We start from the raw sequence: 18013 nt of genomic DNA, 5'->3' as shown, positions 1-18013 counted from the left end.
TTAAGTGTTTTACACACACAAATACACAAAGACAATTGTGAAGTTCAGTGTGCAATGCAAATTCAGATGCTACAAATTATTGTACACACATTTCCATAAACCGGAGGCAAAGTGCAGTGGCATGATTGAATGAACAAGGAGACGAAGAGACGATAAAACTACAGCCACGCAAGCGTGTCAAGAGCGTCTGTCCATATTGAGAGCGGGGTAGCAGCCGTGGACGCTAAAGTTAGAACACAAAGTGCTTTTATAAATAGACAACGGTTCTCACATATGAAGACTTTGACCAGTGTTAAGGTCACAGAGTTGCTCAGACTTTCTCATCGTTCTGTCTGATTTGTCAGTGACCTGCAGGCTGACCAACTGACCACAGTGTTAACGTGACATGGCAGAATTTGGGGAGCCATTCAGATCCCACTATGTCAACGACCTCCTTTATTCCTACAGATGTTAAGAGTAAATACACCCCATTTAATAAAAAGTGGCATTCATCCCAACTGGCTTTCTAATAATGGGGCTATTTTCTTTGAACCAGCATCCAAAAAGCATGGAGGCTACTTTCAAAGTCTAAAGCAGGCCCCTGCTTTAGACTTTGCAACAACGGGAAGGGAAGAAACCCGCTGCTGACTGTTGGCCCTAAGAGATGGCGGAAATTGGTCCATACGTAATCACGAGACGACAGCAGACACCAATAGACACCGCAATGACGCATGGACAGCCAAATTAAGATGCGTATCAGCCGGGGTAAAAAAAAAGAAGGAAGTAAACAGCAAATGTCTATCTTGCACATATCAGACCTTAGATTATTGTGCTACATTTTAATGACGACTGGTGAGGATGTCAAAGTGATATTGACCTGTTTAAAACAGATTTGTTCCCCTGCAACCAAGCTGACAAAAGTGCACTCGGGGGTTGTGGTAAATTGAAAGCATGCAAAATCATAGCGGTAAGATCAAGGGTGTATTGACTCACAAAGATACCTACTTGTTTAACCTTTAATTACCTTAATTTATGCAAGAGAATGATCAAAGACAAACAAACCTGTCACACATCTAATGAATACTTAAAGACCTTTCTAAACCGTCAACAGAAAAAAAACAACGAAGCAGAGAAGCCTGGTTTCGGCTGTCCAACCCTGAAACTAGTCCAACCTGTGACACCAGATGGAGAACTCTGTAGAGAAGCAGCAAGGTTCATAAAAGTTGAACATTTTTATTTCATAGATATAATTTCAAACATACCAAATGTTCTGGCAATTGATTGTATGTTTGCCATATATTTGCTGTAACGATAAGAGGGTGTGTACACTTATGCAAAATCATCAAGGTTTGTAGCTCTATTTGAGTTTTACAAGTTATAAGTCACATTAACCGTGGAAATGATTTATTTTTTGCCCCAGGACCATAAACGCCTTCAGAAAAACTAGACATTCATTGACTTGAGTGACTGTTGATTTTTTATTACACTTCATTCACTTTCTATTGATGTAAATATGGAAAGGAGTGTGACTTTAAAACGTTTTTCTAAAAGTGAACACAAACCCAGGAGTCAGCCATGGTGCCAAATGGTGCCATGGGAGCTCCCCTGCGTACAGGTTGTTATGTTCACTGGTTGCCAGGACACAAGGGTCCCAGGAGATCACCCGCCATGTGCCCCCAAACACACTATGTATGTATTTGTACAGTACACACTTTGGCAGTCATCCTATAGGAGGAGGCAAGCAATCCTACCCACCCACCCTTTTGGGCATTGCATCGACTGTTCACTTGATAAAAGCACATCACAATCATGACCTGCTTTTTCTTAGCACACTAAGACAATGAAGGCCAAAGCGTTGTCAGTGAAGGAGTGTGACTGGATGCTAGAGGATTGCCATCTAGTGGAGCATGTGTCCAGAGACTCACACAGAGAAACCCTGTGTCTGCCAAACATCTTCAAGTCCAAGAAAGTCAAGCCCTTTAGCAGGACTCAGACAACGGGGCCGGCTTACCAGGTGTACTACACGGCCCGGGAGCTACTTTTGGAGGTGCTGGACCGAGGCGCCCTGCGGAAGCTGATTAGGAGAGGCTCCGCGCAGAAGTGTGGACCTCCTCGACCTTCACACGCTCCGAGAAAAGAACATGGCGGCTTTTTCTCCGAGGAGGATTATATCGAGATGTTAACTTGCATCTCCATGGTTCTGCAAGACGGTCTCTCTGTAGGAGAGCGTGAGGTAAACCTGGGCTTAGAAGGATGGAAGGGGGTCCTGAAGAGAAATTGCTTCCAAAGCTGCCTCTTGCATCTGAGCCGACTGGAGGATGAAGACAAGCTGGAAGCCTTGTCTGCCTTCTGCAGCCACGTGACCAAGCGCTATCAAGGATTATACACGCCTGGGGAGAACCTGGCGGTGAAGAAATACAACCTTTGGTACCAGCAGACTCCCTGCTCGCTTCATCTTGCCATCCTCTACGATAGAAGCTCGGGCTTCATTTGCAACATGTACCTGTACATCCCAGAGCAGCTTCGGAGGCGAAAGAGGAAGCCTGTAGTTGTGCAGGTGGTAGAGGACCTGATCAGGCCTTTCTGTAGCCAACGTCCCGTGGTGTGGTTGGACACCAGCGCACGGATGGAGGGCAAGCTCATGGACATTTTTTCGGATTCAGGGATTCGGACGGCGACGACCATTTTTAGCAGAGGAAAGCACGTCTCAGTTCTATGGGCGATCTCTCCTGGCAGCACATCTCAAAGGCTGGACCGGACCAGCTCTTCTTTTTCCAATGTCGGACACCGGAGGATCGCAGGCAGACGTGCTACTCCCTGGTCTCTGGGTGACGCTGCACACCATCTACATCAACACGTTTGTGCTTCACACCTTGCAGAGCTCAGGCAGGCAGGTCCAGTTGACCCAGTTCACCAGAACTTTGGCTTCTCAGCTGGCTTTGGACAACAATGGCGGAGTGCCCGTCCTGCCTCAGCTAAACAGCACATCATACCAAGAGGTGCAAAGTCTGACAAATGTCCTGAAGCAAAGGTTGGTCTACAAATACCATTTCACAGATCGGGTATTGTGAGTGCAGACTTACTGTCTTATAATTTTTGCTGTTTTGAGATTCCTTCATCACCCTCTTCGACCACCGCGTGTTTCTGCGAGAACTTGCGCAAATTTTAATAGTAAATTCACCTACTTTCACCTGCAGAAGAAACACAACCAGCAGTGATCATGTGATAGAAAAGCGACTCCAGGAGTGGGACCGTCCCGGCGTGTGTGGTTTAGACAACTCTGGAAACTCCTGCTACTTGAACGCGGTGTTGCAGTGTGTTTGTTCCACGGTGCCCCTGGTGGAGCATCTCCTTCATCAGGACACACGCAAAGAGTTGGCACGGTATGAAGCATTTCTATCCGGCTACTATCATTCCCAATCCATCGAGTGACGAGCTTTCTTTTGCACCAAATTTTGCTCTTTCAGGGCCAAGTGTCAGGTAGCCCAGATGTTTGTCCGCCTCCTGGAGCAGATGTGGCTCGGGAGGAGTTCCAGCTGTGCCCCTGTGGAGGCCAGGAATGTGTTGTGTTCCATCCTGCCGCAGTTCAACAACCACTCTCAGCAGGATGCTCAGGAACTGCTTCTCCTCCTCTTCAATGCACTCCATGAAGACCTAAAGAAGGTCCTAGATTGATGTGTGAATGGAAAATGAATAGTATGTACCATGGTTATTTTTTGCTTTACAGGTTGGGAGGCGGAAGATGCGCTTCTCCAAGCAGCTGCAAGACCAAGAGAGAAATTATGCCACCGGAGTGGGAGAGTCTACTATCGTTTCCAAATTGTTTGAAGGCACGCTCAGCTACGTGACGGTCTGCATGCGATGCGACCAACAGACCCTCAACATGCAGATGTTCACTGTGCTCTCTTTACCTATCCCTACACATATCAGCAAGTGCTCCATTCAGGTACATTTTGGGGGGATTTTGGTTCCAATTGGAGCCCCAGTACGGATGACATGATTTAATACCTCCCGTCTCTTCAATGTGTCCGTTTTGTGCAGGACTGTTTGTCTCTGTTCTTTAAGCAGAGTCTCTTGACAGGAGGAGAGAAGATTCTGTGCTCAGCCTGTGAGCTAACAGAAGAAACTGCTCTCCTTACTTATCTGGACAAACCTCCCGAAATCCTCGTGCTGCACCTGAAACGGTAGGTAGGAAGAGCAGTGATTGCAAACAATTGATCCTTTTAGTGCTGGATGCAAGCATTGTCGTCTTTCCAAAAACCCATTTGTTTGGATTTAATTAGGTTGTACAGAAATTACAAATGCGTTCAACTGGATGTATTCTTCAGGTTTGGTTGTAAAGGAAAGAACCAGGTCAAACTGAGGACTAACGTTATCTTCTCCACTGAGCTTGATCTAAGCTTGTTTGTGTCCAGCTCGGCACAGAAGACTTCCTGTTCTTCATATCGTCTCTACGCGGTCGTGGTGAGTACAACTTATTTAATTGGCATGGTTGATTCTTTCAATGTATTGTAGTTGCAGTTTTTGCAAAAGCCTCTGAGAGTGCTGGAAAATATTTATAAGTGGTATTTTTGTACAATATCTGTAGCAATTTGACCTAATTTAAGTTTTTGACGGATAAATTATCTCAGCAAACTGTGGAGGTTGAATGCTTTCCTAATTCTGTCCAGACTAAGACTGCAATGTTTCAGATATGGTATTTACATCATATTTATGGATTTGTTTCTTGTACCGCATGTTCAAAACAAAAAGCTTAATCAATGAATTTATTTAAATGTGTTGGCCATAAAAAACATTGTCACTTTGGGTCTAGTTGGGACATTTTCTCTTAGGGCTCACTTATGTTTCCAGCAGTTTAAACATTAATGGTTGTGTCATGAGTTATTTTGAGGGGGATAGCAAATTTTACACGGTTGCACTGACTACAATATAAAAAAATGCTGAGTGGGCATTTCATCAGTGATTATTTGGTGACATAATGTTCATGTCATGATCGCCCACAAACATCACTGTCAAGAGGCAGTTGTTGAATGGAGAAACCTTTCCATCTTTAGAACCACGCAGGTCACCTGAACATGGGTCACTACACTGCTCTGTGCCACAACACCCTGACCCAAACGTGGCACCGCTTCGATGACTCTGCCGTCCGGGAGCTACACGACAGTCACGTCCAAACCCCAGACGCCTACGTCCTGCTTTACAGCCGCAAGCCATTCCAAAAACCAAAGATTGTCGGCCTGTAACCAAAGGTCATAAAAATGACAGAAAACATGACTGCATCCTTCAAGCAAAATTGTTCTACAACCACACACACGCAAACGTTCAAAGCGATTTTAATAAATAGTCACGAGCTGTTGAAGGTTATATTTGTTATACTGAAACATTTGAAAGCATTGAGAAATAAAGTCCAACATTTACAAGAAAATAAAAGTTTGATGAATCTAATGCTCAGTGAGACGACAGTCAGGACTAAGCAAGCAAAATCCTTGCACATTTCTGTTTCTGGTCCATTTATTTGTACTGTGCGCTTGTTCTTGTCCCCAGATTGGGACAGCTAGTGTTGAGCGAGTGAAGGCGTAACGTAAATTCTCATCTTAAAAGTCAAATCGAGTCTGGACTTATGAAAGAATTAAATTAAAAAGATACACACACGTTAACGGCCTACAAAAACTCGACCTTTTAAAAATCACCCAGGGACAAAAATACCTTTAATGTTTCTTCTAAATGCATGTTATAATGCAGACAGTTATAGTGTATAGCTCTCACACTAATGTTATAGGGCTTGACAAGGCCGGATCAATCAGAAGAGATGTCTGACAATTTAAAGCATTTGGCATTGAGTATTAATGGATAAGCTATGCGTTCCGCATCCTTGCGATTGCATACAGTTCAACAACATGGTTAACATGAACAAGCAACCATCACAGTTCCCACCTATCCTTTAATAAGTGTCATTACGCGGTCATTCCCATCACATTAAAGAGGACCTATTATGCAAATCATCAACTATTCTGGGAGGCTACCCGTTTATGTTTGCATGATTCACAGTTGAGAAATGATCCCTATTTGCACTGGAACATTATATATACCCATCAGTTCATTGCTGGGGGGGGGGGAAAAAAAAAAGCTCAAGGAGTTGTGTCAGAAAGATTCCAGGACTGGTGTCACAATATTGTACTGTAGATGTATTTTAAACGGCGCATTTTGCCCTTGTCAATAAGCTCCATCATTTCTTCTATGTTTCACAAAAGAGCTCCACAAAAGTAATCAAAAACAAACCACAAAAAAACACTAAGCGTAGGAACCAGCATGGTGGTCTTCGCAAGGAACTGTCAGAGGCTCCTGGGAATTGTGAGCAGCCACCATTTGTCCTGCCTCAACTTTCACCTAACGTTGCAGTATCTCTTTGTAGACGGTGCTGGTTGATGAGCTATTTAGAACGGTTTCTAATTCCGTCCACCTCGTTTAAGGTCTCAGTTCCAGCTGAAGACGAATTGCTGCAAATCGAAACGGCGTGGCGGGCGGACACTTTATCTAGGGTGCGGTGTTCTTTTGATGACCAGTTTTGTTTGCGCCAAACATCTTTTGGGCAACCACATTATTTCACTTTCTACTTTTATAGTGTTGCAAAGATAATAGATCATATTATTGGTGAAAAAGATTTTAAATCATCCATGAGCAGGAGTCTGTAGATTTTTATATTTAATTTTTGTTGGCCTTGATTCCCACGACTCCCACAGGACGCATGGGCGTGGTTCCACTGTATGCCCCGCCTCAGAAATGATTTGATGCAATTACTGATCAAACTCAATCGGTGGGCGATTAGTCTGGATTTCCAGGTCGTGCTACTTGTGTACAACTGCTATAAATGGTTAGAGTACATCCATTCATCATCTGAACTTAGCCTCACGAGAGTCGCGGCATGAGGGTGTGCTGTCCCAGCTGACTGGCGGGGTATGCCCTGCCCTGAACAGGTTGCCAGCAAATCGCAGGGCACACCTCGACAAACAAGCAGGTTTTTGGAATGTGGGGAGGACATACAAACTCCACAGAGGAAGGCAAGAGCAGATTTTGAACCCACTACCTCAGCACCGTAAGCCGGTTAATTCGGCTGATGTTTGAAGGGCTATGATGGGTTGGCCAAGAAATTGGTTGGGCGCTATTTCTTTTTTTAAATTATGATTATCATTATATCTATTGTTTGGTTTTGAAGTGTTTGAAACCAGTCCTTGAACTTTTCTGACACAAATTGCCTCTTCCAAAAGCCTAAAATGAGATTCTGTACAACATTTGAGAGGGAAATGTTGAGGGACGGGGTGAGCATGATAGGTCCCCTTTCACGCATGATAGGTCCCCTTTCACGGACACATTAAATACAAGAAACTCGCAACTATAAACCTTAATGCAACGAACGTGGTGGGAGCTCCAACAACAAAAATTGGTCAGACAACATCTTAACATGTTGTAGAATATTTACATTTAGAAAAGTGCAACATCCGCTGTGTTAAATACGTACAAGCTATGTAAATGTGAACCTGCTGTTTACACATGTGAGCGATCCAGCCATTCACATGAACCGCATCAAGAGTATCGAAGCAGCCACCTGCCCTACCGTGACATAGGTGCAGCGTGACGTCCAACTGGCATCTTTCATAGTCTCTCGAATAGATGATCAGAATTATGAGCAGCCGGCATGTTTTCACAGCTCTAGGGTCCTCTAGTGGCTGAAGCAATGCACGGCATGGCTGCGCTGCACTGTTCTTGAGCCACATCCTTCAGCTATCAGCTCGAAGATGGACATGCCCGCAACTGCCACGTTGTAGAAGGGGGAAAGAAAAAAAAAAAAGAAACTGACAACCTTCTACGGTGTTCTTCAGGTCCATCAGCTCCATCACAGGGCAGAGTAAAACAAAATGTAGGCAGCGGAAGATTTGACGGAGGAAGTGGAGATTTCAGAAACCTCATGATCGTCAAACTTGTACCAACGCTGCTTTGAGGCGTTCTTACAATAGGCAGTGTAATGGCCACCGTCCAAACCTCCATAGTGGTTCTAGGAAACAAAAGGAATCACACAGACACAAATAAGCTCAAACCAAGCGTTATGAATATTACACGGTTGGTTAAGAACGTGTAGCTCACAGGTGCCAAACTCAAAAGTGCGCATACCGTCTCTGTATCTGGGTATGTATGTTGTATTGCCTCCAGACACACAAATGGTTTTATTCTTCACAATTTGTTTTAATCTTTATAAAATAAAGTTTGACCGAGTAAGGTGCTGCTTTTTATATTAAGGAACATATTTGAAACTATTTTACTGGTGTTTTTCTCTAAAGCTGGACAGATCTACTTACAGACACTCCAAAAAGGTTATATCTCTTCAGGGTCTGCTTCGGTCCAATGACATATTGGCTTAGGTCCAGAGTGTCTAGTGAGAAATCTACAGAAGTCTGCAGCTTCTGTTTCCATCTACCCTCATAGGAGAAGCTGTAACAATGCCGAGGATGCAAAGAAAAAGTAAGTCAACATGGAGTAGTTCGGAGCAAAGCGATAGACACGTCACTACACACCGCTTCAGGTGAACCAAGAGAATTGGAGGGACCTTCCAGATCTCCAGCTTCTTGGTGGAATCTCTGTGAGCTTTGCAGTGCCTGCAGAAAACCTTGTTGTTATCCGTCAGTCGCTCTTCCTTGGAGAACAACCTCAGACAATCCTGGAATACAGAGCAGATTTTCCACTTTTCAGTGCACACTTTTTATAGGTGTCTTCATGTTGGTAAATAATGAGCACCAGGCTCAATATGACATTCATCGATCTGAACCTGAGGTTTAGGAAGTTGGAATTATCTAAACTAATTTCTACTTGTTAAAAGAATGGAAGGTGTTACTAACCTGAAGTGAGCATTTGCTGGTGGAGGCCAGAGGCAGCGACAGGTACATGAACGTCTCAAAAGTCCGAGACTTACGGTGGCAAGTCTGACACTGCACGGTGGACTTGAACTGGCCCTGGAAGAGCGCCACGATGATGGACTCGTTCAGCAGCTTGTGTTTATTCCAAGCCTGGTCTGCCGCCATTTGATCATCCAGGTGGTCGTTTTCCTCCTCTTTGTAGCGCTTCCTGTTGTCTGCCTGACAACCCGGACAGAAACATAACCAACGTGAGAAAACTAAGTAACCAACAGAAAAGCACTTCGTAATACACAGATTTAAAGTGCTGGATTTAAAATTATAATAATCAAAAATCAAAAGCCAAAAAAAAAGAAATGATGAAAATATACTTGAGGCACACTTGTATTTTAGTTCTATTTATTAACAAAACAGCTGATGCAAGCAATGAGGTGTGTCTTGGGTCTACATGCACAGAGGTTCCGATGAGCATCAGACCAGACAGATGCGGACAGAGCACACTCGCTGGCTGCAGCGAGAGCAAACATTGACACACCCACTCACACACATACAATTTACTTACTCTCTAATTTGCCATCAAAATGAAAACCAGTGGGGAAAAAAAAGGAAAAATACATGTAATATTTTCAAAAATGGCATGGCAATATATTTGCTGAATAAAAATCCCTGTGCTTGCTTGGTTGATTTTGTGTGTGTGTGCACATTACCTTATTGAGGTCCTCATGGAGGCCGTCCATGAGAAAGAGCAGCAACTCTTGGGAGTCTTGCTGGTCATAGCCAGCAAATTGATCATTGATCTTTCCAATGGTGATCTTAAAGTCTCGTGGACTGATGCACCTGTACAGACCGGTCCACAGCGCTTTCACGATCACGCCAAATTCCTCCGCCACTTCCCCTTTATGGCCGAGAATGTTGGATCTGCCGGAGGACAAGAGGTGTTCATTGTCAATGCAAATACAAAAGAATGGCGCACTAGCTAACCATTAATTTACCAGAGCATGGACTAGTCAATTCATTTTAGAAATATAGAAAATGAAAATGTCATTAAAGGCCTAAAAAATGGTGTTTCTGTAGATGTAATGTTGCAACACGGAGTGCACTTGAACTACACACCTGTTGATATCATCCAGGTAGAAATTATTGTTGAAGTACTCTGCCATGGCAGGTGTGTTGCACAGACACTGCAAAATTGAATTCATGTAGCAAGTGTTGCCAAGATTACGAAGACCGGTCAAACTTGCACCCAAGCCTCCAAATGTTGGATTCAGGCTGCGGATTTTGGCGGCTGAAGGTCGTGTAAGCTCCACTTTAGAATGGACTTTAACACTGGGAGGTCTGATGAAAGAAAGAAAAAAAGCTTTTAGGAATAATATCAGACATTTCCATTTTTTTCCCCATGTAAACTGACAACCAAACATGTACCCTTTCAACTTTTATTCTGGTCTACTAGTAACAACCATGTGCCTCACTTGGTTTCTCTATTGAAGGTGGGTATGGTAGCAGGAGCCACTGGGGCAGCGCTCTTCTTCTGGGCCTCCTCTCTTACATCCTGGCTGATGTCTGGGGAAGAGTAGGAGCGTTTTAACGTAGACTGTTCCAGCTCCTCCTCCTCCTTTGCGTTGGAGGGTGCCACTGCTAGTTGCGACTGTTTCGGCTCCGCTGCCGGTGGCGTTGGAACCGTCACCTCAGGCGGGTAAAGGTGGACGCGGTTGGTTGGGGAATGGTAGTATCGAAAGGTTCCAGTCACAGTGTCAAGGAACTAGGAGAGAGGGGGGCAGTATAAACAGTGCACCGTTAGGAAATCAGGTATTCATAAATTCTATACGTGTGCGTGTGTATATGTATACACATCTTAAATTGTGTCATATCTTCAAATGTGAGGTACCTTCATCCAACCAACTGGCAGACCAGGCACACTCCTTCCCATTTCCTCACTTCTGGCTCTTGTCAGTGGTTCCCTCTGTGAAATCAAAACAAACAGAGACTCAACTTTGGTATGAGTAATTCTAATTGGAACACTTAAACACTAAGACCACCTTGTAGCCTAAATTTCTCTACACTTGGCCTGTATTCAATTTTTATTTCAGAAAAATCAATATTTGTGATAAACTATAAATGTGACTTATGAATACACAAACATAATGACATTGCTTTTCATTATCAATTGAACAGTTTTGGGCTGGCCTATACCATTTATTCGCCTCTCAATCTCAATTCTTCAAAATGACACATCTGAGCGTACAATTTCAAGTCAATAGTTTCACATACCATTTTCACTACCTACAGAGGCAATAGTCTTGAGTGTCAAAATGCTTGTGTCTAAACAGTGCATGAGATCTGATGTGAACGACCTACCTTGACCTCACTGATAATTAGACTTGGACCAGGCGAGTCGAGAGACAAACTTTTGGAGGGGGCTTCAGAGTTCTGCTCTTTCCCCTTATTGTTTTTCTCTTTGCGCCCATGGTCCTCTTTGTCTTCCTCTTCCTTCGCCTTCTGTCTCTCTAGTCTCTTTTTGTCTTGATGTCCTTTGTCCTCGTCGCCCTTCTTTTTCTTATCACTTTGCTCCTTTGCAAGCCTCTCTTTCAGCTCCTTCTTCCGCCTGTCCTCTTCTAGCAGACGTCCTTGAATGCGTTTCTCCTTTTCTTGCCTGGCTTTCTCCATTGACGCCACCACTTCCGAGTGTATCTGACTTTGTTCTTCTTCGGACAAAGAAGGGATGAAGGCTGGTTTGGCCGAGCGGTCGGGGACGGAGGGCGTGTCTGATCCATTCAGGCTCACTTTAGGCTCGTCTGAGAAGCGGACCGGTGGCTTCTTGGCACGGTCAAACTGGTTAAAAGAGAGAGCGAGTGTCATATGTAAGCAAAACCAAGTTCAATAGCAGTTTCTAGACACTTGTTCATGAATTGTTCAGTCATACCCGTGGGAGGGCCTTGGGTGTGGAAGGATGGTTAGATGTGTCAAGCACTGATCCTTTGTCACTCAATTCCATCTTAGAGAAAAGAGCGTCAACAGAGTCTACCAATTTGTCTGTGCTCTCAGGTGGTGTGGGTGGGCGGTCTTCAGTGGGAGCAACTCCATTTGTGAGTGGGGGAGCAGAGGGTTCTACAGGCTCAGGTCTAATCTCAGGTTCTGGCTGAGGTGGGGTTGGAGGTTTTATTTCCTTGAGGGATGGGTAACTGAGGTTTACTGTAGAAAAACAGAAAATGAATACAGCTTCAAATCAAATTACAGCTACACGCATTTACTCGATCTAAAATGGCCTCTTAATGTGGGTAACTAATGTTATGGCCAGTGAGTATATTCTCCATTCAATATTCAACTGCACAATGAAAACTTGGAGCTTCCTTTCATAATGAATATTTTATATGGTATACTGTGTTGAGAGAGGGGGCGGGCGAGGAGCAGAATTAAGTTCCTTGCTAGAAAACATCAAGTTACACCAAAACAAACAGTGACCAGACGCAATGAAAAGTGTGGAGAAGGTCAAATTAAATTCATCTGTAAAGGTTACAGTGCATTTTGGGTTCATTCTGAAATCCCAAGCAAAAGACCGATCTGGCGAACTTTTTGCAAGTAGTGTCGTTGGAGCGATGACACTCACACTGCGACATGGAGGCATTCGCATTCTTGACGTTCTGTCGAGGCGAGCGGACTTTTGCATTGGTTGTGAACATTGGGTAAAACAGCAGCCAGCTTTCATAGCCTCCCTCCAGCACAAGTGGCTCACTGCGCAAGACGGTCATACAGTCCCACTGTGGAGTGTCCAGATTATTTAAGAATATATTTGTATACAGATGGATATTTCTTCACATCCAAAATCTCGAACATTACCTTATATAGAGCATCTTTGAGGTTCTGCAATGTCATGCCTATTGTCAGATCTGTAACAGAGTTAAACCAGTCCAACAGGACTAAGTAATCCACGGATCCCCTCTGTTTCCATTGCTCTTTAGACTCATTGGGGAGCTTTTCCTCGATTTGATTCACAGTGATTCTTGAAAAAACAAAAATCAAAACAGTCTTGGATTGATGATTCACACACAATAAATATCAAGCTACAGACTTCGTCCCCATATTCTCCTTTTGTATCATACCCTGGACTGATGGCCTCCTCAGGCACGCTGATGCAGGCCTGAGATGGGACCTGAATGTGAGACTCATCAAAGTCTCTCTGGCTTCGAGCATCCATGACAATGATAGTTATCATTTGGTCCTTCATCATGTGGAAAAGTTTCTCCGCTGTGATCCCACCCGCCGCCACCGCAGCTGCAATCAGGTCAAGTATGACGCACAGCATATGAATCCGGACGAGCCAGAAGGACCACAAGCCACAAGATAAGCCGTGATATTTGAAATTAGCTACAGTAAGACAGTAAAACATTCAAGTCAAGTATCATGTCCTCAGCTTACTTTTAGTAGACGCATTCTTCAAATCATTCACCTCTCCTTTAACCTGAGAGTTAAAAATAAAACAAGCATGTTAAAAGTGTATGCAGACCCTTTCCCAGTAAGATCATGCAATTACTTTGAGATGTAACCTTAAAATCTAGGATGTAATCAATAACATTTTCATATTGTACGAAGATGGATGTCTTGTCTGTTACAACTATTTTGTGGCATTGCTTTGGGAAAGAATAGTTTCTCTTAAACTTTTGTATCACACACAAAAAATGACAATACAAGTATAAGGTAACACTGCTGTTACCTTATTGCTGTCCTTGTCTGCTACTGAGGATTTAGAAGAGCTTTGACTGTCATCTTTCGTCATCTCCACTTCTTTCTCCTTTTTCTTCTCCTCTCGTCTGTCCTTCTCTTCCAGTCTTTTTCTGACTTCAACTTCCTCATACCTTTTCAAATATTCACACTTTAGATGATAAGCTACCATTTTTGTCTTTAAAAACATTTTCACTCAACATTCCGTCGAATCTTCTGACCTGAGTTTGAGGCTTTCTGCTAGTTTTTCAGCTTCTTCTATGGCTTTCTTTACGTTGTTTGGCCCAAGCATGGTCAGGTAGTCCTGCACACAATGGCGTAAAGAACAACTCGTATATGTATTTTGTTTTGTTTCCAAACAATGGGTGGTCACCATACCGCCTGCTGCTTGAAGTCTGGTCTGGCCTTGACAATCTTATAGACTGTTAGATACTTCATGTAGAGCACATAAGCTCTCTCCTCATCTCTGTCCAGACGACTCTCTTCTGCCGCCTTGAAGATTTTGCAGGCACTCTGAACATAGCTGCATCACAGTAAAATTGGATTTGAATTGTCTCCATCTGTTTTGCCATATCAGTTGTACATCAACTATTAACACGTACCTTTTGGTGCTTATCTTGTCCGCCTTAACCTCTGTTCTTTTATTGAGGTCACCGAGAGAGGTGCTCAAATAGAGGTCCTTGGCACCGGTGGACACCGCAGGCATCTTGGCAGGTGTGCTCAGTCAGACCTCACGAATAATCAGTGCACTTCACACACTCTAATCATACCTGAAAACCACAGAACACACACAAAAAATATGCTTTTAACACAAAGTGCTGAAATGGAGTGGAGGGAAACATGTACTGTACTTAAAATAGAATTTGAAGGTATCTGAGTTTGTTTTTCTGATGACTGTTTAACTTTTGCATATAACTTTTGTTCATGTAAATTGTGGCCTGAGGGATTAAACATTTCGGACCTGCCGAATGCCATAGTGAAAGTAGCATAATAACAGCTTTTTTTCTTCCTCTTTGGAGAATATGACCACATACTGAGACACCAGCTGAGAACCATTGCAAGGTAGCACACACAAGGATTTTAACCGTTTGGTCTTACAGGAGTCTTTCAAATGTAACACTCATTTTTAAAAATGATCTTTTATTGTAAAGAAATGAATCGTATTTTAACTATTTTTTTGTTTAATTTCATTTTTTTACCATGTTGTTTTTGTACAGAACTTTGTTTCAGCCATGGTTGTTTTTAGAGTGCTCTATAAAAAGTTAAATCAGTGCCTCTAGTTTCACCAAATATCTGTACTTTCCAAGTATTAAAATATTTTAGCCAGTGTTATAGCTAAAAACTACAAAAGTGGTTATTGGAGATATTTACACCACCAATGAATCAATCATTCATTTTTATAGATAGTTTTAAATCATGTAAACAGTATTTGTTTTGTCTGCCATATTTGTGGTTGAAAGTGATAGGACTCTCGGTTGAAACACTTACGCACCAGAAAAGAACTTGATTTCCAAAAAGGCAATACGTGAGGTAACAGAAAATCACCGTTCATATCTTGAATAAAGCAACACAGAACAGGTAAGCTCCATCCATGATAGTGGCTTTGATATTACTGACATCCATCTTAAAGTACAAATGCAACTATGCGCTTTGTACTCCCAATTAAAAACAAATTGGAATACTAGTAGGCCAACTACATGTTAATAGTAAGGCAAAACAAAGTACTAGTTCACATCTGTGTACTGCTAGTACTAGTCGTGACAAACGTTTCTAGTTAATATCTACTTCTTCACTCGTAGCGTCCCAAGTTGTCCTCCTGATGTGGAGACAATTATACAGTAGCGGAAGTTGGAAGAGAACACATTACTAGTTCGACAGTTGTTCCGCGAAGGAAGTAAATGATCTTCCTAGTGATGACAAAGCTCGTACTAGTTCATGGACATGGGGTTGAATACTGAATTAACTACATAAATATTAGTTTAACAAGTAGATTTTGTTGTGGCAGGACTTGACGCAACAAATACTTGGAGGCTAACCTTAGCACGTCTTCGTTTCAGCATGTTTATGAAGTGAAAATGCACGTTTAGGCCGTTCTTTCATGCGAGTGACGCGAGATAGAAAGGGTGTGATGCAAGCGGCGTGAAACAACGCACAAACAAACAACTTGGCTTCAACCTTTTGAAGTAGCAAGATAGCGTTTACGTTGCTTGACCAGCTAAACTGGCAGCTCACGCAGTTAAGGTATAGCAGCTAATGTGAGCTACTTAAGACTCGACTAGCCACGGACCACTAACCACGGAGAGGCTGGGTTCGATAGAACTGCTAATTCCGTCGAGAACACATGCAAACATTTTTGATTATTTGCCGACTTGACTGGAAACACTGTACCTCTTTCGATGCGTTCTATCACACGGTCTACTTTTTTTGACAGCTGATTCCTTGTTTGTCTTCTTCATCGGTGACGACTGTGGGCGGGGCCGCCTTTTCTAGCTGCACTGCTCCCTGCTGGAGATATTTTTCAGTACAGCGCATAAATTAACCCCCTCACACGATTTGAACACATAAAACCCAACTAATACACACAGTCGAACATAGTACATGTATGCATATGTATATTCAGTGCTGTAAATAATGAGATATTTTAAAAAAATCTTTCAGTTGATTACAACAAAGTCAAAGGAATTACAAAACACACTTCAGTTCTTGTTATTTTGAAGACAAAAAATCAAGACTCTCGCCCATACGGTTGTCTTGAAGCAAAATGTGCTTGTTTCAAAGCTGGGGAATATCTTATTTCTCCAAGCCTGAAGGCAATTGGACAACGTGAAAGGAATACAGTAATACAGTATTTACAAACAAACAAACAAACAAACAAACAAATAAATAAATAAATAAATAAATAAATAAATAAATAAATAAATAAATAAATCATACTATAGTTGCCAAAGAGAATAAAGATAACTAATCCATATGTCGCGCTAGACTGACCTTTCGGGGAAGGCTCATTAGGACACATTTCAAATTCTTTTGACGTAAATGTTAAACAGTCTTTCAGATGTTTTCATTGTATGGAAGCTAGTGTAATAAAACATTGAAGCTCTGGGTTTTTAATACTATTAATAAAAGCACACAGCGCTCATGCAAAACTTCCACTTTGAAGTCACAAGGGGGCACATGGAGCCTAGATTGGACAATTATGAAAATGAAAGCGCTTTCATCAGGCTCAGACTTTCAGACAAGTGGAGGACAATGCTTTCATTGTGCTCTGCTCCATCAACCTGTGATTCTAAAGTTCATATATTTTGTGTCACTCAAAATTGACATTCGCAGGCATTCAGCCTTCAGTGAGATCAAAAGTCAGCAATATGTTCATTGTTTGATTTACAGTACGGGCCACATGCATTTGGACATCATCTATCAACAATCATTTTCTATGCACACATGTTCCGGGTCAATTTTGAGAATAGTCTCATAATAATTATCAACACCAAATTATGATGTACAGATCTTTTCAGAAGAATGTGTAACATTAAAAGATCTATGATAATGCCTAACTTAATTTTTCAGAGTAAACATTGCTGTTACTTTGTTTTCCAGGTGCAGATCCCACACCCGTGTCAAGGCACCCTCTGACCTTTGTATGACTCCTGTTCCTTGCATTGAATGCCATAATATACAATTTTATGATGCACTATGATGCTTCAAAGTGCACGTTAAAAAACACACACAAAAAGGTGAAACAAGAGGAACCCATGCATACTTGACTTTAAAGAAATGCTGCCGTTCCTGTACACCAGTCTTGTATTGTTCAATTAAACTAAAAATGTATGGAAGTGGATGAAAGCACTCTTGAACTTTTCTAAAACTTCAGACTAGCCACAGTGACATTTCAAACAATGAAATGAGTCAAGTGTCATGAATGCACACACAAATAACAAGGATAATTATATTATGAATAAATTCAATAAAATAACAGTTTTTCAAATGAAACATTTTGGTGACCAGCAAGGTTTCCAAATGAAACATTTTGGTGATCATGAAATGTCCTGACAGAAAAGCAAATAACTAATATAAATAAGATCATTTGTGCCACTCATTATAATTTGTATTGTTGAATTTGGCTTGTAGTCTATGCCGACTGAGATTTGCTTGAATGACAAGATAGCTCCAAGAGACAGCTGCCTGTTAGCAATCTATTGCTGCTGGAAACCCTTAAGACATTATTTGATATCTTCCTTCGTTAATAAGACAATATAGTGAATTAGAATGAGTAGAGCACATTATTTGAGAAAATGTAACACATTTTCGTGCTAAATGTTGAGTCTTAATATGTATTTTACCTTTCATTGTTGGGTCTGCAATTAATTATTTTCAGTTGCAGTACACAAGCCTTTATGTTGTGTTAATAGAGCCAA

At 42.2% G+C, this 18013-nt stretch overlaps 1 protein-coding gene and 1 pseudogene across 2 annotated transcripts; one reads left to right on the top strand and one right to left on the bottom strand.

Annotated features, from left to right (window-relative positions):
* The first annotated feature begins 1554 nt into the window (after positions 1–1554).
* On the top strand, positions 1555–6092 carry LOC125967133 (uncharacterized; annotated as a pseudogene).
* On the bottom strand, positions 5297–17954 carry usp8 (ubiquitin specific peptidase 8). Of its 2 annotated transcripts, none has more exons than XM_049717855.2 (20): positions 17939–17954; positions 15987–16103; positions 14201–14368; positions 13977–14121; positions 13820–13902; positions 13591–13732; positions 13296–13338; positions 12980–13151; positions 12717–12879; positions 12487–12637; positions 11803–12071; positions 11238–11711; positions 10768–10842; positions 10352–10641; positions 9996–10217; positions 9590–9800; positions 8868–9104; positions 8547–8689; positions 8331–8463; positions 5297–8029 (listed from the first exon to the last, which is right to left on the bottom strand). In XM_049717855.2, exons 3-20 carry the CDS (start codon positions 14302–14304, stop codon positions 7871–7873), a joined length of 3216 nt encoding a protein of 1071 aa, XP_049573812.1. In that variant the 5' UTR covers positions 14305–14368; positions 15987–16103; positions 17939–17954; the 3' UTR covers positions 5297–7870. The 2 variants fall into 2 exon arrangements, with proteins under 2 accessions (XP_049573812.1, XP_049573813.1); XM_049717856.1 differs by lacking the exon at positions 17939–17954 and adding an exon at positions 16587–16602.
* Positions 17955–18013: the final 59 nt, after the last annotated feature.

The sequence above is a fragment of the Syngnathus scovelli genome, chromosome 4 (genome assembly GCF_024217435.2).
Source record: "Syngnathus scovelli strain Florida chromosome 4, RoL_Ssco_1.2, whole genome shotgun sequence".
Classification (NCBI taxonomy): domain Eukaryota; kingdom Metazoa; phylum Chordata; class Actinopteri; order Syngnathiformes; family Syngnathidae; genus Syngnathus; species Syngnathus scovelli.
Note: the sequence above shows the minus strand (reverse complement) of the source record. Positions and strands in the feature narration are given on the sequence as shown.